We start from the raw sequence: 26,056 nt of genomic DNA, 5'->3' as shown, positions 1-26,056 counted from the left end.
TAAATTTAAATTTTCAAAGTTTGAAAATCAATAGTTTCACTTTGAGTGTTTTTATTTGCAGTTAAGTTTTTAATACTTCGAATGGAGCAGTTTTTAGATCCAATTTTAATTTTTTAAATTTTATTGGTCGTGAAAAATTTTTTCGAACACCAAGCAAATCGGAAAATGAGCGGGATTTAAAAAAAATCAAAATGGCTACCCTGTTATTGCATTCACCAATGAAATGCGGCAGGAAAACTGCTTTGGCTTCGTTGTTTGAAAAGTGATTAAAGAAGGCATGTTTGCTTAAGGGGCTGGCCTTATGTACAGAGTAAAAAAACTTAATTTTCCAATTGTTTAAACTTTTAAAAAATAAGAGCAACATAAGTAGACAAGTAAATCCTGAAAGGGTCTAAAAGATCCATTTTTGCTTTGCCTACAAAGTTTTCCGATAAAATGAATCTTATTGTTAGCCCTCTATATCAGACGACCCCCTTAATGATTGAATGATCATTTTTAATTTCAAATATTTGCGCATTGATGAACCTAAAACGAAAATGTGAGAATATTCTGTATGAGTCGTAGGCCTAGAAATCTCATTATGAGTCAGAAAATTATACATTTTTAACGAAATAAACTTAATTGACTATTAATTATCTGTAAGTCTTGAAAACCGTATTTTATTTCCAGGTGATATTTCATTTTCTAGGACAGAACTAATTTCGCGATTTCAGATTGAAATTAAGCAAATTGAAAGCCATAATAATTTAAACATTTACATTATGATAATACGAAATTCGTAGTCTCGTACGAAATTACCAAGTCACTGATGAATCTACTTCGCCTCTTTTAATTTTTATTTATGTAAATATTATTGAAGTATTAGTTATATCATCAAAAAGTGAACAGTCATTACCAAAATTGGCGAGAAACATCGAGAAACTTTGTAACAATATATATATATATATATATATATATATATATTTAAGCTGCAAAATATGTTCAAAATACTTTCAATTGTTTAAGAAATTCAAAAATATATCAATTTATTTATTCATCGATTTCTTGTTTGACATGGATTTTTTATGCTTTTGAGGTTATGTGCACTGAAAAGACAGAAACGAATAAACACAATAAATCAGGGGGGAGAGGGTAGTTATTCGATAAAGAAAATTGTCCAACTGCATGGGGAAAACATTATTGTGTCGATTAAGAAAAATGTATAATATTGAATAATTTTCTAATTATTTATTAAATGAGAAAATCATAATTTAACTTCAAAGTTGATTGGACAAATTTTTCTGAAACTAAAAAATGAATTCAAATTTATTTTCTCTGTTCAAAATAAAAAAGAAATTATTTGTAAGCCTTTAAAATCGAATACTTCCAAAATAAGTCCAAATAAATAGTGATTTTTAATGAAAATGATTGAAAAATCAAAATATCAAGATATGAAACTGTTTTAAATTAAATGAATCCCGAGAAAAATGTGTCAAATCAGTTTTTATAAGAAAATATTTTAATTTGATTCAAGAAAAAAATAGATTTCTATAATTTCAGAATTTTTTTATTTGAAATATTTAATTTACTGTTCATTTGCAAATTGTCAAATTTTGATCGCTTAGAAATTAAATTGATCGAAATTCAAAAGTTTTCACTTTTAAATTATTCAGTTTCGATAGCTCTTAATCAGAAATAATACTTTTTTTATTCCTCTGAAATTTGCATAATCTATTTTTGGAAATTCTAATCGTAAAATATTCCATTTTTAAAATCTTGAAATTCTTTTTCTTTGACATTTTAATCTAAAGTCATTCAATTTGAGATTTTCGAATTCAAAATAAAATTGTTAAATTATGTAGGCTTTAAGTTAGAAATCAGAAAATAAACATGTATTTTAGTTCAAAAATTTGTTACATATATTATGGAAAATATTTTAATATTAGTTTCTTTATTTTAAAATTATTGTTTAAAAAATGTATCGTATGATATTTAATTATTTTATTATTCTAATGTAAAATTTTAACAAATGATTATAATCCGCGTATTTTTAAAATATTTCCAGTTTGATTTATTGATTTCAAAATTTATTTCTATTCTGTAGAACTCCAAAATAAAATAAAATCTTACCTTTATTATAATAAATTTAGAAAATTTTAATTTAAATATTTTAAGAGTACAAACAAATTTAACACGGTACAGTTTAAAATTAAAAAATTTAAACTGAGGATTTTAATTTTAGAATTACCAATTCTAAACGTAAAACGTGGAATACTTAAAATTATTGCTTTAAACTTATTCCTCAAAAATGTTTTAGTTTCAAGTTTGAACTCATTAAATCTGAAATAATAAAAATTGTACTGATTGCTAGTTAACTTTTACTAATCGTATTAGAGAGAAGTCGGAATTCCCAAATTTTTAAATTTTTAAATAGATAAAAAACATGTTAATACTTGAAAAGATATCTGAAGATTTATGCAATATTTAAATTCTTTCCCAGGTCTAAACGGTCCTAACAATCCTCTAAACTGGTTTAAATTTTCCCTAAAATTGTGTAATCTCTTCTCAAATAAACAAATTTTACTTTAAATTTTTTAGATTCTTTTTTTACATTTCCGAAATATTTTTTAATCTCGGATATCAAAATTCTTCTTTTTAAATCAGAAACATGTATAATGTATGATATAAATTGTCCAACATAATGCTTAAGGTAGTCTGGTCCGAAATCGACCGCCTAATCAGCAAATAAAATAAAACTGCATTAAACTAATTTTTTTGTTCAAAGAAATTTTCAATTCTTTAGAGGAAACGTTATTTTAAGTTTTGAGCAGCCTGGAGAGGTTTTCGGGGACCGTTTCTTTAAGATACCAAGGCCGTAATGAAATTTTGAATATTCGCCGTTCTAAAAAATTCGTAGTCCTAAACCGACCCTTTATTTCTTTGAAGCGAATGAAGGAAAAGGTAAAACTTTGAATTCATTTTGCAACCTGTTAGCAAAACAATATAATTTAGAAATAATTTTTTAATTTATTTTAGAACATTTTGAGGCGTTTTTTTGAGGAAATACATTTGAATGAATACAGTGATTACAATTTTACTCGCTTATTACAAAAATTACATTTTCAGTCGCTGTCTTCTGCCTCACGATAACTGCTAATAGCCAATGGACCCGTCGTTCTTCGAGACTGTATTTCCCCGTTTTTCTCTTTTTAATTTTGTCGCTGCTTTTCTTTTTCTTTATTTGCTTTCAGTTTCTGTTTGCGATTTTTCTCTTTTTGTTTGGCTTTTTTCTCTTTTCTTATTTTTCTTTTTTCGCTTTTTCTTATTCAGCGATTTTTTGTACCTCAGCATCGGATGTCAATCAGGCCCGGCGGTAGACCCATCTTCTTCAGGCTGCGCGGCAAAACCTTCAGGAGAGACAAAAGCGACTCTAGAATTGAATTCATAAATGAAGTTGAAGCGCTCAAAGTGAATGTGTCCGGTGGAATGATTAATTTTTTTTATGTTGATTTTCTTCCTCCTCATAGATTGACTATTAGAAACACTCTATAAAATCTTTATTGCGTCAAAAACTAGGGATCGGTTTCCGACCACCGCGACTTTTGACAAACAATGACTCGCCTTTTACTGGCAACAATGAAAGTGATCTAAATTTATTAGTGCATGTTCAAATCTGGGCCATAAGAAATCAAAACATCCTTCATTTGGATTTTTCAAGAAACAATAAAAATTTCAAACTGCAGTTCCATGAAGCTCACAAATGAACTTTATTGCTGTCAAAAGACAACGCGACGCAAAACCATAGAATGAAATCAGAGAAAAATATTGCTCTCCACCTCCAAATTGTCGGTGCTGTGAGAGCTTTCAAATGCCACCAATGACAGTTTAGTTGACAGCACAAGTACTGAGAAACATGGAGAGGTGGGTATGGGACCACGGTCGGTTTCGGACCACGTTACCCTATACGCTATTTGCTTTTTAAATTTACGAGAGGGGCCTCCTAAACATTTCTACGGTGGGGCCTACACGGTTTCTGTTACACCACTGGGTATTACGTTAGTAAAATCGCGATAGCCATCTACCTAACCGCTTATTAGAAAATTTCCAGCTTTCAAACTGTTAGTCAGGGGGTTCGACGTTGGCCCACAGAAGAGATCCTATTTTTTTTGTCAGAGAAAAATGTCACTCTATTAGGGGAAAATTTATTTGTTAGATATGAGAAATCAAAGTGCTAATGAAATCAGTACAAATAATTACATCAATATTACTTTCATCAGGATATCAAGTTTTTATTCGGGAAAGGTACATAAATTTGGCATATTCATATTATTTTTTCATCCGGTCTAGAAATTCACGTAATGGGCGGTGTTGCCACCGTTGGAGTGGATCCACAGGTGGTTGGACTTGCGGCGGCTGGGCATGTGGTGGTTGTTCTTGTAGTAGTAGGGCTTGTAGTTGTTGGGCTGGTGGTAGTTGGGCTTGCACTGGTTGGGCTGGCGGTAGTTGGGCATGTGGTGGTTGGGCATGTGGTGGTTGGGCTTGTGGTGGTTGGGCATGTGGTAGTTGGGCTTGTGGTAGTTGAGCATGTGGTAGTTGGGTATGTGGTGGTTGGGCTTGTGGTAGTTGGGTATGTGGTGGTTGGGCATGTGGTGGTTGGGCTTGTGGTCTTGGAATATAATATCGTAACAGTTGAGGCACACGCTTCCAGTCGGTTACCATGTAGGTTACGTCTTCAACATTGTGTCCGTAATTTATTCTAATATGTAAATATGTGGGGCGTAATCTTCTAGGATCAAGTTCCACGAATGCTGTTGTGCCTTGTACAATTTCTCCCAATCTTTGACATAATTGATTATCCGCATTATAGTAAGTATCAGAGGGATTATATGCAAACCTAGTAGTTCTGAGTTGACGCCTGGGTTGCATAGAATCTGTAAAAAAATTTGATTTGTTAAATTTTTGCAGATATATTGAAAATAGCTTTATTTTTTATTTTATTAGATTTGAATGATTATGAAATATTTTTGAATCAAACAATTAAAGCCAAATGCTTTTTTGGAAAAAATTTAACGCCCTTCAAAATTATTTCCTTCAGTTAGAAAATACATCAGATTTTTTTTCTGATTGTAAACTTTTTGTCCACCGCTTTACAAATATTAGCAAATATCAACAAATCGGGGGTTCCACAAAAGATGCTTTGAATTTTGTCTTATTTTAAGGAACAAACTAGTGTACTACATAATATAAAATCGAAACCTTTAAGAACTTACTATTCAAAATCTTCAGTATTTTTCCATAAACGAAACAATTATGTAATAATAAAGATATTTTAGATTTCAAAGTCTTTGAAATTTCAGGAACTTACATTTGCAGCATAAAACACATTTAAAATTTTTGAAAAGTATTTGATGCATTTAAAGCTAAAATTCTAAAAACTTCAATAATTCTGAATTGTTCTTATGAGCCTCTAATTCTGAATAATAGAAAAGGACGTGTATTACATTTATAAAAAGTTTATAATTATATTAAAAATACTTTCTACGATTAAATTTTTTTTTGTATTTTTAATAATATGTGATATTATAAATATTATTGCACTGACCAACAGAATCAAGCAGAAAAACTGCGGTTGTAAGAATAATAGTTTCCGTAATCATCAGCATTCTGTCGATGGATCAGTAACTCTGACTGATAAGTTTGTACAAAATCACTGCTATGTATATTGAAAATTATTAAGCGTTTCTGGAAATGGTGTCATGGCTAATAAAATTTGGAGTTTCTCGATGATAGCAGTTGAAAACATTTTAAACAAATACAAGTTCTTGTCGTGTGTATAGCACGGGTTAGGATTATTTGCTTCGTACTAATTAGATCAATACCGCGCTCTTTTCATATTCACATAGAACATAAAAATTAGAACAAACGTGAGAACGTTATTGATTAGAATTTTTTGCTTTTAAATAAACACAATTTTATTCTGAATTACAACAGAAATTATGTTTTAAATAATCGACTGACTGTTGGCCCCGACCTTCAAAGTAATCATTTTTAAACAATAAATTTCAAGATTATCTGAAAGATTGGAACGAGTACCCACTTCCTTTGCTCTAATTAGTAAGCGATAAATATTTAGAATATGTAAAAAGCAAATTTTTTAATGATTGGAAAAAATTAAAAAAAAGAAGAGATTAACAATCGGATACACAAAACACATAATAATTTTTTAAATGTTCACCTCTATAACATGCTTAGAGTAATGACTGTAAATCATGTCCGAATTCTAACATAGTTAATTATAACATAATTAATTCATTATAAATTAATAAGTTATTTATGAAATTCTAAATAAAACAGACAATTAAACTAATTATTAATTGATTATTTATGAATTATTTTCGGCAATTTCAAATTTCAGTAATAGAAATAATAATGAGAATTTAACAATTTATTTATTTCATAATTCTGTCAATTTATAATTAGGTTATTTATATTTTTGGAAATTTTGTGCGCTAATTTTTGGATTTATTACTCATTTTTTCCTTATTTTGTATTTGTCTCGGATATTCAAACACTTTTAAATATAGTTCTGTAGAACTATTTTTTTTTATTTTGTCGTTTTGAAATATAGTGCTGCAATATAATAAATATATTTATTATATCTATTTATTACAAACAAAGAATATGATAAAGCATACAATATTTTTTTATATTGCAATTAAATAACGGACTCTTGTATGCAATATTGTTTAGATAAATTAGACTTTGTAACAAAGCAAAAAAATATTTTAACAATTGCATAATCACTCTTAAAGAAAGAGGATTAACGAATATTTTTAATCTTTGACAACACTTAAATTAACTAAAAATGATATTTTCAAGTGTTTAAAAAAATCCATGTTGAATTTGAACCCTGAGAGTTGAGAACCAGAATATAAGTATTATTAGTTTGTTTTTAAAACGTGTTAAACTCCTGAAAATATTTTCAAATGACTGAATTTTTCTCATCATGTATAAGTATCATTCAAAATTTAACACGAAATTACCTTAAAATCTTCTAAATTTTCCCAAGAAAGGGTAAATTGTCGTAAATTCCTAAAAATATTTTTAACTGCCTAGAATTTTTCTTAACATTTTTAAATATTATTCAAAATTCAACACAAAATTATCTTAAGCTCTTCTAAATTGTACCAGAAATATTGAGAGAATTTTGTTATGCCTTAAAAGCTTTCAAAATTATTTTGAAGCTCCTAAAGTTTAGTCTTTAAAGTTTAAAGTTTAATCTTTAAAAATCTACATTTTTTAAAATATTTTCAAGTTTAAAATTATTTTTGAATCTCATAAATTCTACGAAATATTTCGTGAATTTGCTTGAATTTTATTAGTTTTTATTATATAATCTTACGAAATTTAACTATTTTGCCTTAAAATCATGGAAACTCTTTCTCGAAATCATTTAAAATATTTAAAAACTTCTTAAATTTTCTTTTTAAGATCGTTTTTCAAAAAAAAAAGTTACTTAAAACTTTCTCAAGAATATAACAAAAATTCTTTTTTTCAATCTTTTCGTCTCATATCTAAAAATTATTCAAGTTTTTCTTGCATTTTTTATTTATTCTGCAAAATAATCTCTTGGAATTAATTTTAAAATATATAAAATTATTTTAATGTCTCCTAGGAACCTGAAAAAATGTTTGAAATTGTTGTGCAACTTTACAAAATTAAAAAAAAATCTTTATAAATTTTAGTTATTTGTGAATCTTTTTAAAACTTTTAATGCCTCTTAAATTTTTTCCAAAATTATTTGGTATAGCAAAATTACAAAATTTTGCTATAAAATCTTTTACGCACTCTTAAAAAATTTAAGGAACTAATTCAAAATGTTTTGTGATCTTTTTTCAATCATCGAAATTTAAAATTATTTTTGTTTGTAAGAAAACCTAAACTATTTCTCCTCAAAATTAGACACATTCTCCGTGTAATTTTCACAATAATTACATAAAAAAACCGTTTTCTTGCTGCATTTTAAAAATTTTTTGACTTCATAAACATTTTTATTTCTTTCGGAATTTTTTCTGTCAATATTTTGGAATAATAAATACGGATGTGAACAAAATCTCTCTTTGTTTGATAATTGGAAGTTTAATTTCTCAATATTGTCTTTCCTCAAGAAATCGTGGATTTCAGCATAAAATGAAGAAAAAATTATTATCCAGAAAATATACTCTCTTTTTAAATCCTTGTTCATTTAGCATCTCTAATATTATTATGGTTATTATGTATATTAGGGTGGCTTAAAAATGCTTTTTTTAAAGGGTAACGATTCCCTCCCCATTTCATTGTATACCCGAAAAAATAAATTCCTAATTTTTTCATTTTTGTTCAATTTATTGTTTACGTGTTTTTCTGTCTGTCTGTCTGTTTCTGTAGGCAAGATAACTCACAAAAAATTGATTAGATTGGATTCTGCTTTGGTAAAATTTTTTAAGGCCTAAAAAGAATGAACGAATTCGTAGACCAGCTATTTTGGATAAAAATTCAAAAAGTGAGCGCATTTTCAAAATGTTTGAAACAACATTTTTCAAGATTAAAGCATTCTATGTACGGGTTTTCGTAGATTTTTTCTTTGACTTTTAAAAGCCCTACAAGATTATCATAACAACTTTTTTAATTTTGTCGAAAAGTTGAAAATGCAAAATTTCGATTTTTGGTTTTGTTATTCATTTTTTCGTTATTTTGTATTATTCTCGGATATTCAAACACTTTTAAATACAGTGATGAAGAACTAGATTTTTTATTGCCCTTTTAAAATATAATGCTACGATATAATAAATATAATATATAATATAATTAGTTATTAATATAAATATATTTAAAAATTTTAAATTACAATATTATCTTTTAAATTTTAACAAAAATTTGAAGAAAATTTGTTTATTCTCTTGAAAACTTTTGAAATTATTTTAGGGCTCCATGATAAAAACAAAAAAATGAATTTTTTGACAAATGACACAGTCTTAAAAAAAATAAATAGAGAAAAGTCACTCTCCCAAAAAATACCGAAAAATCATTCAAATTTGTCGTGAATAATTATTGATTGATAACGTCGTTTTTACTTTAGTCGTAATAAATAACAATTAAATTATTTGGGACTATCTTTTTAAGATTTACAAATTCTGTGTACGGATGTTTATAGTACTGTAAAACTCCAACAATTGATCCTTATTACTTTTTTCGATAAAAGAAATTTTTCAGTGTTATAGAATTTTCAAAATAGTAAAAAAACAAAAATAAATATTTTAATTCAAACAACGATAATACGAAAAAAATTTTAAAAAAAAACGTTGATTTTTAAAAGCCTGACAAGATTCTTATGAAATTTTTTTTGAATTTTATCGAAAAGTTGAAAATTCAAATGTGGATCATAGAAAAAAATAATAAAGCACTTTTCGATAGGACGCACAGTTTTTGTTGCTAGTCGCAAAAAATAAAATTAAAAATTTTTTAATTAAATTTTTGAAGAGATTTGGCACAAGCTATGAAAAAAATAAATAGACAAAATTTGAAGTTTCAAAAACTAGCAAAAACTTATTCAAATTTGTCATGCATAATTTTGGATAGGGCACGTAGTTTTTGTGTTAATCGTTAAAAATAACATTCAAAATAAAAAAATTTAATTTGTCGAAAAACGACACAAGGTAAAATTTACATTATATATTTTCTTTAAATTTGTAATTATCTATTTTTTGGAAAGAGCAATCAGGCACTATTTTTACTTTGGAGAAAATTTTGAGATATACTTTCAAAATTGTTACTTTGTAACATTACATTTGATTTTTCTTCAAAATTTGAAGTTCTTTGGACGTCAGGCATATTTGTTATGCCATTTTGAATTTTTCAAAATTTCTACTTTCAAAAATTACTAAATATTTTCTTTACAATAATGTAGCATTTTAATTAACACTTTAAAAATTGTCACTGAGAAATAAAGAATTAATAAGTGTTAAAAATAATTAAGCAGACATCTTGCATTTTTTTTTAATTCTGAATTTTAATTGGCATCATGCGCTTTCTAATAACTAAATCTGCGTCTTGTAAGAATTTGACGAGATTATTTTGTTAATTGTGAAAATTGTATTTCTTTTTCAAATTTAGGGATACGTCACTTTCTCAATTAAAAAAAAAACAATTTTTGTGTAGGTACATTTTTTCAACATAGTCTAAAATCATAATTGTGTAGAGCCAAAGGATTCCGATTAAACATAAAAAATATTTAAAATTTTACGGTACATTTCTCCATGTCAATTGCGTGAGAAACTTTAAATACTTTGGCCCACATTTTAATATTAACCGATTACGCTCAAATTTTATGAAAATATTGTTTTTTGTCGTTCAAAAAAAAAAAAAAAAGTGGAGTGGAGTGGAGTGGAGTGGGACACTAGGGTAAATAAAGAGCACCCTAGGGGTAACAACCGTGCCAACACAATTTTATTCATATTTTTCCTACTCAAAATATTTTCTACACGAAATATTTCCTACACAGAATTTAATATTGTTTATGACTTTTACAAAATATTTCCTATACAAAATTTAATACTGTTATATTTTTCCTCAACAAATTTTTTTCTATAAAATATATTTCCTATACAGTATTTAAGATAACACATATTCAATTTAAAAAAATTTAATATACTTAATTGGAGCGCAAACTTTTTTCGGGGTGTGTCATACCCCAGGTGTAATTTAATGATTAAAGTATCTAGTGGAAGGTGTTAATATTTAAATTTTAAAGCAAAATTACGGATTTTCTTTTTCCGGAAATGGAAACCTGGAGGGGGGGGGGTATTGTCCTCTAGAGTGAGAAAAAAAATTGCAATGCATTTTTGGACCACCATAATTTTCCACACTAGTCACGAGTGACTAGCCCCTTTTGACTCCCTATATCGCATAGTGGGGAAAAACGACATTTTTTTGCTCCAAAATGCGATTCCGGCGGAACCTGTCGATCAATTTAGATTTTTTTTTAAAGCTAATGAATTTTCAAAGAAATTTGTCGAGACTGATTTTTAAAGCTTTCTTTAAATTTTTTTATAAATAAATAAATATGACGAAAAAAATTACAATTTTTTCTATTTGACGTTCCCTGTGCTCGTCAATAGAAATTAGAGAAAATTTTCCTTGATACTATTCTTGTGATTAGTATAAACAAATTTAATAAACAAATTCATTATCCAGGCATTTGTCCCAGAAAAATCCGTTTACTTCGACGTCAATTTTTAAAAATCAGAAACCTTATGATAATTTAAAAAAGTTCATAATTTTTAGATTAAAATTTATGATTTTAGAAAAGAAATTTAATAAACAAATGCATTATTCCACACACGTTTTATAATTTTTTTCGAAAATCTTTTTAAACAAATGCATTATTTGGGCATTTGTCAACGGTACAACTCGCTTTTTTCAATGTCAGTACTTTCAATTGGGAACTTCACGATAATTTCAGTAACATTCATAATTAGTTGAATAATTTTATGTTTTTGTTAAAAAGGAGAGAATTTGAAAAAAAACTAGTTTTTCGTCGATAAATCCCCGAATCATGTATTTTTAAATAAAATTTGTTCAACAAAAACATAAAATTAATCAACTAATTATAAATGTTACTAAAATTATCGTCAAGTTCCCACTTCACAAGTAATTTTTCTTTTAACAGACGCCCCAATAATTTATTTGCTTAATAAATTTGTTCAAAAAGATCATAAAATTTATCAACAAATTATGAGTTTTTCTGAAATTATCAGAAGGTTCCTAATTTTGAAAAAAATTGACAACGAAAAAAAAATTGTATTGACGACAAATGCCTGAATAATGCATTTGTTTATTAAATTTTTTTATAATATTAACAAGAATAGTCTTAAGAGAAAGTTTTTTCATTAAATTATTGTCTTTCTTTCAATTTCTTGCAATATAACTTAAAGCAATTCTCCAATTAATGACAAGCACCGGGAATGTCAAATAGAAAAAATGGCCATTTTTTTCGTTAAATTTATTAATTTCTAAAAAAAAAATAAATTAAAAATTAGGCTCGAAAACTTTCTTTAGAATTTTATAAACTTAAAAAAAACATGAAAAATACGTGTAATTTTTTTGAATAAAAACTAAAAACACTGCTGAAAAGAACTATAAATTTAATTATTTCCCTTCGTTTTCTGAATTTTTTATTCCATCTGGTTAGCAGACAAATTTTCTTCCTCATAAAGGGAGGTTCTTCTTTAACAATAGAAAAAAAGAATATTTCCAAATATTTTCTAACCTTATATTTCAGTACAAGCAAATTAAGATTTCTGCTAAAACCAATTAGGAGGAGGAATTTTATTTTTTGATTTCCATGCTAGGGGGAAGCTACTATGTCGCTCTATCTGAGTTTATAGAATTGTTTAAACAGTAGGTTATTGATTTTAGAAAATTTATAATATAAGAAACATTGATCTTTATAAAATAATTGTTTAAATAAATTATTGTTCTTTATGACTATCTAAATACATGCAAATGTCTAATAGTTGCAGTTTCTTAATCAATTTTCATCATTTTTTGTCCTTTTTTAACTTAGTAAGGTAATAAATAATAAAAGTAAATAAAAAGGTTGTTTAAACAAGTTAATATTGCTTGTCATAAGTCAACCTCAACACAAATTATTTTGCCAATAATATTGTTATGTTCACTAAATACCATTGCCCTTTTCCCAATTTTTAAAAAAATAATAATTTAAACAAGAAAGCTGTCTCACGCAAAAGAAAAGAATAATTAATGAAATAATTAGGAGCAGGTGGAAGGACTAGGTCTTTGAATAATTTGAAAAAGATTTATTTTTAATTGTGGCAAGATGCTTATTGCAAAGCGTGAAAAAAATATTTTTCTATGTGTATTTATTATTTATTCATAACTAATAAGGAAAAGAAAATTTAAACATTTCAGCAAAACCGCTACTGTTTAGCACTTATCTAAGAGATGAAATTATAAAAAATATAAAATTGTTGAAAAAACTTTTTTTATGAACTTTCTTTAATTATTACCTCACTAAGTGAAAAATGGACAGAAATATAAAAATTTCCGAAAAAAGTCTACTATCTGGCATTGATATAGATGAAGATAGTGATAAAAAAATAAGATGTTCAAGCAATTAGTTTTGCTAAATCCAATTAATTATTAAGTCACTTCTGTTAAAAAATAGATCAATTATTGAAATTTTTTTTTTAAAACTGCATCTTTTTACAATTAAAAATTGAACAATAATTCAGACATTTCAGAAAAAACCGCCCCTTTCTAGCATTAATCCAATGGAATAATAATAATAAAAATTGTTTAAGCAATTACATTTATTTGCTATAATTCATTATTGAACTCATTTCTTTAAAAATTGATTTTTTTAACTGCAATTTTCTAGAATTCTTCTAAGAGAATATCAATAAACATAATAATAAATTGTTTAAACAATTATTTTTTTACCTTGCATTAACTATTGCTTTACTCTAATTGAAAAATGGACAGGAAGCTAGAAATTTTTGAAGAAACCGCATCTTTCCAACATTATTCGAATGGAATATTATTCATACAAATAATGCATTGTTTAAAGAACAATTTTTCTGGACTATAATTATTATTATTTAACTTTTTTGAATTAAAAATTTGACTAAGTCATTTTTTTTGTAAGCTGAATGATTGTAGCATTATTTTAGAAGAATATTATTAACAATAATAATAAATTATTCAAGCAATCGCTCTTGTTAGAATTGATTAACTATTACCTCCCTCTGATTGAAAATTAAAACAAATGGCAAATTTTTCTAAAATTTGTGATTTTCTAACTCTATTCTAAAAGAAAATTGATAAAAAATACGTATTATTTTTCTCTACAAAATATGTATAATTTTTAATGATTTAAATGATTTTTTTAAATTAAACTACTTTAGGAAAGCTAAAAGAAACGTAAAAGAAATTTTCTTTAAAGATCTTTTTTCTTAGATGTACATTAATTTTATACATAATTTGGGGGTGCTTTACACCCGCGTAATTTTTTATTCATGTTGGATGGAATCTTTTTCACTTTATTCGTTATGAAACTGTTTTCCCAATTTTCTTTATATATAGAAAGTGTATATTATCATAGACAGAAAATAAACAGTTTTTAGGGGTAACCACCCCGATTAGCTTTTTCAGCGCATTTAAAAAAATTAAGGGATGGTTCACTCAAGCGTAATTTTTCATTCATGTTGGCTTAGGGGTTGCTACCCTCAGTAATTTGTTAAAAAATTTTTTGTAGAAAAAGTCGACTTGATTTTTGTCGCATGTGCACAATATATGTATATTTAAAAAATTTGTTTTTTAGGGTTTAAAAAATTTCAGCACTGTTTTGAAAATATGTGGGGGTGGTTGACCCCCCTTCATTTTTTTGAGAAAATAATTTTATTTATATTTTATGACGAAAAAAATTCTTTAGTCGTTTTGATTGAAATCAATTTGATTTTTATACAAAAATAAAAAAAATACCTGCCTTTTAATTTTTTTAGTACTGCAAAATATATCAATTCTGCAATAAAAAAATCCTTTCAGCCAAAGGAATGAATATTTAATGAAATAGATTTTTATGTAATCCTAATATTTGATCTATTTCGTCGAATCTTTTTTTAGAAAATCATAGGTTTTCGTTAAAATTGCAACTATTAGGTTCAAACATTTATTAAAAATTAGAATCGTTTGTTAAAATTTTTTTTTTAATTTATTAGAAACTTATGTCTCTAATTGAAAATTTAGCTATTATATTTTTTGTTAAAAATTCATCTATTTTGTTAAAAAATTGTATTTTTTGTAAGAATAGTTATCTTCTGGGTTAAAACTTCAACTGCTTGGTTAAAAATTACTATTTTTTTAAAATTGAAATGTATCAGTTTAGTCAAAAGTACACCTTTTTGGTTAAAATTTTAATAAATATTATCGTAAATTCGTATTTTTTTGTTGAAAATTAATTTTTTTAAATATAAATGTAGCTATTTCATTTTTGCTAAGAAATAAAATTTTTTTATCTTTTTGACTTAAAAACTCTCAATTTTACATGAGATTTTTTTCTTATTGATTGAAAAATCTTTCTCGTTCGAAGGTTTGACTAAATTTTTTAAATTCATAACTGTTTGGTCGATTTGACAGATTTTCATTTAAAATCAAATTTGTTTATTTTGGAAATATCAGCTATTACTCTTTTTGTTCAGAATTAATTTTTTTCAAAGATGCATCAGTTTGGTTTGAAATTAAACTATTTTATTAAAAATATCCATTTTTCTATATTAAAAATAAATTGTTTAACTAAAGATGTAATAATGACATTATAAATAGAAAGTTTAAAAAAATTTTTGTCAGTTCTATTATGATTTTGTATTTGGCAACATTTCTGACTATGAGTTTTTCAAATACCTCAATCGGCATTGAGGAAGAGCGACAAAAATGCTTTGAAAATTTTCGTGACAAAGCTATTTTTTAAAGAAAAATTTCTTTCTAATTGTTTGGACAAAGTTAAAAAGAAGTAAAATATCTTCGTCTTGAAAAAGCATTAGCTTGAATAAGTATGTCATTGAATTCCCAAAGAATTTTTTTTAAATTTCTATAGATTTTTTCCGTATGTAAAAGATACTTCAAAGTCTTTTTAAATAAAAATTGATAAAATTTAAAGAATTACAAATAAAATTTTACAGATTTTTTTAGTGAATACTTAGCCACCGAAGATTAGTATAAAATTAATAATTCGATTAGTTTACTTATTTTTTAATTTAGTATAGTGAATTAATTTATATAATAATTTTTAAAAATGTTATTAAAAATTAAAACAACAGAAAGTAGAAAATTTTAATAGAGCGAAGCGACGGTTTAACATTCTTGACTTTATTCAAACAATAGGAAGTTAATATTGTGACATTGTAAGCCTTGTAGTCTGTTCCCAATCTACAAATGTTGCCTACTGTCTGTTTGAACAAAGTTAAAAAAAATGTTTATTGTTTAAATTCTTGAAAATCAGTGAGCTACAAATTAATTATACAATTTCAGGATCTTTATGTGCTAAATTTTGTTTATTTTCCATAGAAAATTGCAATCATTTTGCAAACTCTATATGTATATTTTTTAGCTTTCACTAATTAATAATTTTCAAAATTGTTTGCGGTTTTACAATTATGTAGTTTCACAAAGAACATTGTAATTGTAACTGAAAAACTATGAATAAATAATGGTTTGTGTTAAGAGAAATTATCCCGAAAGTAAGAAGTTTTATATTGTCTGGAAAATTATTTGAAATAATTAAAAAATATATAACATTGACATAACATTAACTTCATTAGAAACCTTTTAACACCATGGTTGAGGTTTCATTTAGGGACTTTTTGTATTCAGCAGCCAATTTTTTTATTTATTTTTTATTTCTCCATTTCTACTAATAATTCAAATTTTTTATTAAAATTCCCTGTTCAAATTCAGAATTTAAATTTTGTTTGAAAATACTTCTGTTCAACTCAGACTTAGGATTTTGTTTAAAAAATTAAATTTTCCATTCAGAATTGTTATTCTCTTGGATAAATTCCAGTTCCAACTCAATATTGATTAAAAATTCCTTGTTCAAATCTGGAGATTTAATTCTATTCAAAACGGAATTGGTTAAAAATTTTAAAATCCCTGCTTCAACTCAGAATTAGAATTCTTTGAAAAAAGTTCCTGTTCCAATTCAGAATTTTTTTCTAAAAATTTCGAGTTATGGCTCGGAATTTGTTAAAATTTGAACATTTCCGCTCTCAAGCCATAATTATTATTATTCTAGATAAATTCCAGTTCCAACTTTCAATTTGTAAAAAAATAGAAAAATCCCTGTTCAAATTAAAAGCTGAATTATTTTCATTTTTAATATTTTTAAAATCCTTAACATTCTATAAAATTTTATTTAAAAATCTTAATACATCTACATGTTGTTTTACATTTTTTTTCAAATTAAAAATATTTCATGAAGTTTCAATACGGCATTTACATTTGTTTAACTGACAAGACTTTCTAATGAAATCAGCTTAATTTTTAGCGTGAAAATCTGAACTTTCTAAAATTATAAAATGATACCGAATTGTCTGGTACAATCAATTATTATCGACTTTTCAAATCTTAAATTACAATTCAATTTAAAAAATCGTTAATTAATTTATATTCAAAGTTGATCAACCAAAAATGCTTTTTATCTAAAATCTTGGATTTTGAACGCTTTTAATTTTCAAATATTTAACTCTTTAAAACTGCATTTTAAAATTCTTTAAATTTGAATGTACGTTAAAATATTAAACATCTAAAATGAAAATTTTTTAAAGTGAAAGATTTTCAAATTACACATTCTGAAATAAACCATATCATAATTGAAAAAGATTAAAATTAAACTAATTATTTAAAAATTGGCTTAAATCAAAGTTGAAAAGATTTTTATTATTAAAAGTTTATCAAGTTTCCCGTCAAAAAATAAATTCACGATCATTTTCTGGTTTTTCACGGTCTCCTAAAACTGTCAGTCATTTCCCGGTTTTCCCGGTTCAGCGTCCATCCTGTTTCTTATATACGCAGGAAATCTAAGAAAAGATGGGATTAAATAAAAAAAGTTAGGTTTTGCGGTAACATTTTTTTCTTTGTATTTTAAAAACATAGAAAAAGTATTATCTGAAAGATCCAATTTTTTTAATAATATTTGTGAAGTTGCAATAAATAATAAAGTGACCAGTTAATAATGAATTCATTATCTATTTTTCCCAGTATTTTAGACAGAATTCAACTTGAGTAGATTCGACCTTGAAATGTTGTTTATTTGTTGAGCACCAAATGGAAGTTTTAAATATTTTTTGTGCAATAAAAATTTGAATTTTCAATCTTCTAAGGAAATTCTAAAACTTGTAACGATAATGTTTTAGGGTATTCAAAAAGCAACGTGTTTTTTCTAAAAATAAATTGTTCGGCTTTCTGAGTACTACGAATGGCCACACATACAATTTTTAAATCTTGAAGAAATTTAAAAAAAGAATTTTTAATGGTTTAACTTTTGGTATTTCTATCCAAAATAGCTGAGAAACAAACTCGTCCTTTTTTATTACCAAAAAAAGAACGTACGAACGTAGAGACAGACAGACAGACAGACATACGTAATCGCTGAAAAAGCATACGTGTCCCTTTGAACGTAAATGATGAATTTATTCCAAAATAAATTTTACAAATAAAATCATAAAAATTTCTAGAGAAAATTAAGTACATAATGGCAATAAAAACTTGATTTTATTTTGTATAATATTATGTCCCTATAAATTGAATTCCGCTAGCACCTGCAAAACGGAATTTAAGTATTTTCTCATATCCTAATTTTGGGTTTTTTTTTGGCAAATGATGCCAATTTTTGGACTCTTTTAGTTTTCTTAAAAAACCGACTTTTGGGTGGAGGTGCTGGACGCCAGCACCTCCACTAAAAAAAATTGAAATAATTAAAAAAATGAACCGAGGCAGAATTTTGCGATTTTTTTGGGCTCTTTAAAACGGCAAAAATTAATTAAAAAAAAAACCCCTATCTTATAAAAACTAGTCTTAAAATGAAATATGCATTGAAACTAATTGTAAGCATATCAGAATATTGGGGTTTTTTGGGCTCTTCTTTGGCACCAGTCTCGATTTTCGAGCTCTCTTTTTTTCTTCTAAAAACCAGACTTTTGAGAAGAGGTGTTAGGCGCCAGCACATCCACTACAGAAAATTGGAAAAATTAAAGAAATCAACAACGCCAATTTGTTTTCTTTTTGGCTCTCAAAAACTGCAAGATTCAATTTTCAAAAAACAACCCCTCTCCTTAATATTACCCTTAAAATAATGTATGCATTATTTGGCTTTCTGGGCTTCCAAAAACAACCTCAAATAATTTTTAAAAATCAACCCTAACACTCCAAAAAAATTCAAAGGACAATTTATTGAATAAGTACGAGAAAAAGTACACCGTAGGTTGAGCTTGCATTAACTTATCTAAAAAAACGAATATTGCCGAAATAAAAAAGAATCGTACTATTCACCCTCGAAAAACTCGCAACTATACCCACTTTCTCAGAGTAATAATAAAAAAATAAAACAAAAAACACCCTTGATGCATTTATAAAACCCTGCTGAGCTGTCTTAAACTAAAATACCCATAAAGACTTAAATGAAAAATAATTACCACAAAGACTTTCTCAACAAACTTTTTCATATTCTGATCTGCACAGTATCATTCACCAACATTTGAGAACTACCCTTATGAACCTTAAAGAACCTTGTCTTGCTCTCCACAAACTGAAACTTCCAAAACGACTTAAAATTGTTTTGCAGACTTGATTCTCTAAATTTGACTGGTGATGTACATCAACTGAATTCTTGAAACAGTGAATATGATAATTATTTTCAATTCGAAATATTTGTTGCTGTTATAATTGATAAAGGTGAGACTTTCAAAATTTTTTGGAGGCTTTAGTTCATGGAGGGTGAGAATTGGTTCTTTAAGTTTGATAAGGGTATTTCTCAAGTGTTGTTCAATGTTGATGTGGAGATGAGGAGATGAGAAAGATTGTTGGGAAAGTCTTTGTGGTAGTTATTGTTTATTAAAATCCTTGTAGATTTTTTGGTTGAAGAAAGCTGAGGAGGATTTGGTTAAATGCATCAAGGGTGTTTCTTTATTTAATTTTTTTACTATTACTTTTGGAAAATGGGTACAGTCTAGAGTTTTTCGAGGGTGAATATTATGATTCTTTTTTATTTAGATATTTTCCGACAGTGTTTTGTGAACCACGCAAAACCATTGACTTTTTACTTATATTTTAAGGGTCATTATTAGGAGACAGCGGTTGTTTTTTGAAAATTAATTTTCGCATTTTTTGAGAGCCCAAAAAAAGCCCAAAATTCTGGCGCTGTTGATTTTCTAAATTTTTTGTAGTGAATGTGCTAGCAGGCAGCACCTCGAGCTCCGAACTCAGTTTTTTTACAAAAAATAAAAGTTCCCCAGAATCGGTACGGCTACCCAAGAAGAGTTTTTTTCTAGGATCGCGTCACATAATGAAGATTTTAACCCTTAAATGACACTGGAGGTCCATTGGACCCCAGAATATTTTTCAACGAACATAAAAATTCGTAAATTCCATTCATTTTTCATTATTTTTCAAGGTGTTAGAAATAAAATTTTAGTTACTATACCGATTGATTCTTTACAAGAGATGTTTAAGAATACCCAAAAAAAACATCTTAACAAAAATATCCAAAATTAAACTCTTTACAACAGTTTAAAAACGTTGGGGTCTAAAGACCCCAAGTGTTAGCTACGTTATTTTCTGGAGGTGTGTCATTTAAGGGTTAAATTACCCCTTGCTTGAGACACTGGTGTGCAAATCAACCCAAGACCAATTGTCAAAGTTGTCATTTTTTGTATTTTTAATGGACATTTCCATTTTTATACTATTATTCATTTTACTTTTTGGCCATGTAACCTTATAACCATGTAACCTTGAAAACAAAAGCTCATAAGAAGTGCTAAAAAAATTTTTAGTTTGAACAATTAGTAACAACAGACAATTTAGATTAATTTGAAAGGTTGCATATATAGAATTTTTGAAAACAAAAAACAGCGTCTTTCTAATTCCATTCTACGAGAAAATGGCTGAAAACAAAAATGAAATGTTTAGAAAATGTATTTAAACATCTAGTTATCAGCATGAAATAGTCTTTTATGTTACGGAAGCAATTTGCATTAAAAACCGCAAACAAAGTCATAATTAGCGTCAAAAACTTGCGAAACCTATTTTTGTACTAATGAGGTTCTTTTGGAGCCTATAAAACATACTTATGTTGATGATATTTATAAAGTGATGTTTCATTTCTAACCTATGGCTAATTTCGAAGGGAAATATTGAATTTCAACTCGATTGAAATAATATTGAGGATTCTGAATAAGATTGACAAACGCGTCTTTTTTTCTCATGGGAAATACGTGTTATACTTCATGGGGCTTGCGGCACCTCCAAATATCTTTTTTTCCAAAACAACAAAAATGCATTTATTTCTGGGTGGATTCAAACAAATTTTTCAGATCAATTTTCAAATTGATTGCTCTATTAGTCTACATTTAAGAGCCTACTGAACAATACACCTCGATTGTTTTTGCAAAAATGAAGAAATCAGAGTCATTTGATCATTAAATACTTTTATTTAAAAGGCCGAACACCACTTTAAATTAAAGAAGAAATGGATTTCACACTGAAGAATCTTCCCCTTCATATTCGACCGTTAAACAGTGGGTTTCTGAATTTAAGAAAAGTCGCACGAGCGCTTCTGACGAACCACGTTCAGAACGCCCCGCTGAGGTCGCAACTCCCGAAATCATAGAAAAATTTATAAAATGGTGATAAAGAAGCGCAGATTAAAGGTAACTGGAATAACTGAGGCTACTAGGATGTCAACTGAACGTGTACGTAATATTTTAAAACAACATTTGGGTATGATGAAGCACTGTGCTAGGTGGTTGCTGCGTTTGCGGACAGCAGATCAAAAAATAACCCAGGAAATTGTTTCACTGGAATATTTGGCGCTGTAAAAGCGAAACCATAGCAAATTTTTGCGTCGATTTATAACTGTGGATAAAACTTGGATTCACCACTACACTCTAGAAAGTAAACAACAGACGAAACAATGGATAGGACCAGGTGAACCAATCCCCAAGAAGGCAAACACAGTTTTATCGGCCAAGAGGGTCAAGGCGACTGTTTTTTTTTTGGATGAGAAAGAAATTATCTTCAATGATTACTTGGAGAAGTGTAAAACCATGAAGGATCAATAGAGCGGAGAGTTATTGCAACGTTTGAAGGAAGAAATGAAAAATTAATTACCTCAGTTGGCGAAGAAAAAAATTGTGTTGCACTACGGCAACGCGTCTCCCTAAGGGTCGGTCGTTGCGATAACTAAAATGAACGTATTGAAGTTGTAATTATCCCCTGATGCATCATATTCACCAGATTCGACTCCCAGCGATTATCATTTGTTCCCTAACCTTTCAAAGTTCTTTTGCCTTATCAGCTTGAAAACTTTTCATCCTACCCTCGTACTATAGAGAGGCTAACATGGACTCTCAGTGAATAGCCCCTCGGAAATTTCTGATCTTATTACGTAAAATACTTTAGAAGAACAACAGGAAACAACGATAATTTACTGATAATCCTAATTTCCCTTTACTAAAACGTTGACTGACCCATTGTTCAAAGTTTTCCTTTTTTGATGTCAGAACAAATTTCTCACTATGACTAAGCCAATTAATTCAACACATAGGTAAAAGCAAAAAGCGCATAAAATGAGAACAAACCAATACACCCAAAGTACTTTGCATCAGAATTTTCAGTTTTTATTCGGGAAATTCACATATATTTTTCACATTTACATTATTTCTTCATCCTCTCTTGAGAAACGCGTGATGGGACTTGTTGCCATTGCTGGAGTGGATGCACAGGTGGTTCGGCTTGTGGTTGTAGAGCTTGTAGTTGTTGGGCTTGTGGTTGTTGGTCTTGTGGTTGTTGGGCTAGTTGTTGTTGAACTTGTTCTAAGTTCCGTTGTATTGCTTGGACTCGATTACGTAATACACGATTCAGATCCATCCATCCGTTCACCCTATAGGTGTAGATACGTATATTGGGTCCTGAATTTACATTAATGCGTAGGGCTGTCGGTAGCCATGCTCTATGTGGAATTCCCGCGTATGTTGTTATACCTGGTTGAAACTTCCTATAGCGATAAAATACGCGACCGCCTTCTGTAAAAGAACGTGCTGATTCTGTAAAAAAAAGATTTGAGACGCTTTCGCAGATATTCAGAAACATAGTTTTATTTATAATAAATTTGAAATAAATTTGACATCCCTACAAACAATACCTTCTGGTAAGAAGAAAACCCTTATGCTTATCGAATAAAGAAAATTTCAAGAACAGTCAAAGCGAATTTTGATACATTTTTTTACATTCTCATCAAAGGAGGTTTTATTCTTACTTAAAATTTGACCCTCCCCCTCCTTTTTATGTTGAATCTCAACGTTTTGAGACCCTCTGAATCTGTCTGTATGCCAGAAAAGACAAAAGATGATTCAAAACGATTTTTGCAGCTCAAAAAGGTCTATAAATTTTCTTTTATTAACTTTTAGATAAAACGCGAAGTTTTTGATTTATCCGTAAAACGATTAAGTTTTTGAAAAATTACGTTTTTGGACAAACTACAAAATTACTACAATTTTAAAATAGGAAAGGAACTTTATCGTAGGTTAGGAAGGGCGAACAAAAAATGACAGTTTAGAAATAATTTTTGAAAAAAATAGATGTGTTTTCATTGAAACAACTGACGAGAAAGCGCGAAAGAAGCTTAAATTAAAAGTGAGTGATGGCATTATTTTATAATTCTTTAATTAATTTTATAGATATTTATCATTTCAGTGTGTAATTTAACTAAAATCTTTCCAAATTTTTTTAGGAAGATATGCTCAATAATACGCTGTTGATAAGTGTTTTTTCTGTAGCTGATATTTTAATATTTTTGAAATCAAAATCAAAGTGATAATTGACATTTCAAGAATGTTGTGAAAAACTTGTCCTAAAAATCCCAATTTCAGAATTTATTTCGTTTTCAATAATTCTGATTTTTAATATCCGGCTAGTTTCAACTAAGTAAGCTTTATTACAAAATTTAAATTTAATTAGATAAATATCACCAGGTAAATTTTCAAGAGAACAAGTCCCAAATTGCTAACAAGTCCCAAATTGCGCTATCGCAGGAAATAGAAATAAGGAACTAGATATAAGACTTTATGTAAATAGTTGTAAATAATTGTATATATAGAAAGAATAAGATGGTAAAAAATATATAGATTTAAACGCAAAGATTGTAAGGAATGGAAGTCATGTACACCCTTAGGGGACACATTATGAATACACAAGAAATACTACTAAATAATTTTTAAAAACTTCAGTCTTGACGGTGGGAACAATAGCTAAAATGCCATCGACATAACACTTGTTTAAAATAGGTGTGAAAGCTAATAAAAGTCTTTTGTAAGTTGTTTTTCAAATTAAGGTCACAAAATAATTCCAAAGATTTCAAAATATTTCAATGTTTTTATAATATTTAAAAGGATTTCGAAGGTTAAAACTTTCATACGATTATAAGGATTTTAAAATGGGTATAGTAAACCAGATTTCTAAGATTTCAGAACTTTTCACAGATATTTGCAACTATTTCAATTTTGTTAAGAAGACTTCAAAATATTTGCAACGATTTCAAATTTGTTCAGAAGATTTCAATTATTTTAAACATTTCACAAATATTTCAAAGATTTCACCAAAATTTCAAAAGATTTCTCAAACATTTCGAAAATTTTAATGAATACGAAATATTTTACAAATGTTTTAAAAATAGCATACAAATTTTATAACGATTTTAAATTCAAAGGTTTCAAAAACTTTCAAAGATTTGCAACAATTTCAAATTTGCTTAGAAGATTTTAATGATTTTAAAAATTTCTCAACTATTTCAAGGATTTCAAAGATTTCACCAAAATTTCGAACGATTTCACCAAAATTTCCAGAAGTTTAATGAATTCACAATGTTTTACAAATGTTTGATAAAAATTTCATAAAGATTTCAAGACATTTAAACGATTTCAAATTTGCTTAGAAGATCTTACAAAGATTTCAAAGATCTCACAATGATTTAAAAAAATTTCAAAGATTTGCAAGGATCTCAAATTGGTTTAGAAGCTTTAACAAAGATTTCAAACATTTTACCAACATTTCAAAAGTTTTTCAATTTTTCAATGATTTTAATTGAATAGAAAAGAATTAAAAAATATTACAAAATATTCATAAAGAGTTCTAATACAGGGTTCAAAAAGTGTACAGTATTTTTAGATTGCAAGAACTTCAAAACATTTTAAAGATTTTAAACAATTTCAGGCTTTTTTGGGATCTCGAAAACTGCAAAACTTAATTTTGAAAAACCAACACCTACCTTTTAAAGACTACCCTTATAATAAAATATGCTCTTAAATTAAATGTCAGCATATCAAAATTTTGGGATTTTTTGGGTTCTTCTTTAGCAGCAATCTCGATTTTCAGTCTTTTTTATTTATCTGAAAAAACGGTTTTTTTAGTGGAGGTGCTGGCCGCCAGCACTTCCACGACATAAAATTTGAAGAAAAAAAAAATTAACCGCGCCAGAATTTTTGGCTTTAATGGGCTCTTTAAAAACGCAAAAATTAATTCTCGAAAACAACCCTTACTCTTTTCTTTTTTTTAAAAGCGAAGTTTTTGCCGGAGCTGCTAGCCACCAGCACCTCCACTATACAAAATTTGAAAAATTAAAAAAGTCAACAGAATTTTTTAAAATAAAATAATTAAGAATGCAAGGAGGAAGCAAATAAATATTTTTCATCCGACCACCGTGAGACCCTATCACTTTTGACCTGCAAGTTCTTGCACCAAACGTTTCTTCACAGAATTCTTTTTTCTTCTGATTTAGAAGTATTTTATGCTTGAAATAAAAACCAAATATCGAGCACGTTTTTGAATGGGTAATATTTCAACTAGCGATCAATTTTTTTTTTACGTATTTTACATTTTTTTTTGAAATTGTTATTTTAAATTACAAAACTGAATTAAAAAGCACAATAAAATAATTAAATAAATCGAGAACTGTGCGTTTTACAGAGGTTTTTAAAAATCAGAAAATATTTATTTGTCACTGAGGTTATTAAAGCGGTTTTTAACTCAAAAGTTATTAATTTCTTATAAGGTTTAGATCGTCTTTAAGCGGAATACATTATTAAAGAAAAAAGTATTGAGCCCTTTGTAAAATAAGTGAACTTCAATTACACAGGCCGACAAAATTTGCCAAAGGTCCGGAACCAGAGACCAGACCTAGTATACCCGAAGGTTTTTGCTGCGCTGAATCCGAATCCGACCTCAGAAAAATTCCATCACCCTCAGTTTTCGA

The 26,056-nt window shown here is 27.6% G+C and overlaps 1 protein-coding gene across 1 annotated transcript; it reads right to left on the bottom strand.

Annotated features, from left to right (window-relative positions):
* Positions 1-4,305: 4,305 nt before the first annotated feature.
* LOC117181056 (early nodulin-75-like) lies at positions 4,306-22,281 on the bottom strand. Its single transcript, XM_033373624.1, has 2 exons — positions 22,278-22,281; positions 4,306-4,910 (listed from the first exon to the last, which is right to left on the bottom strand). Exons 1-2 carry the CDS (start codon positions 22,279-22,281, stop codon positions 4,306-4,308), a joined length of 609 nt encoding a protein of 202 aa, XP_033229515.1.
* Positions 22,282-26,056: the final 3,775 nt, after the last annotated feature.

Source organism: Belonocnema kinseyi, chromosome 10 (genome assembly GCF_010883055.1).
Source record: "Belonocnema kinseyi isolate 2016_QV_RU_SX_M_011 chromosome 10, B_treatae_v1, whole genome shotgun sequence".
Classification (NCBI taxonomy): domain Eukaryota; kingdom Metazoa; phylum Arthropoda; class Insecta; order Hymenoptera; family Cynipidae; genus Belonocnema; species Belonocnema kinseyi.
This window is presented reverse-complemented; position numbering and strand designations above follow the sequence as displayed.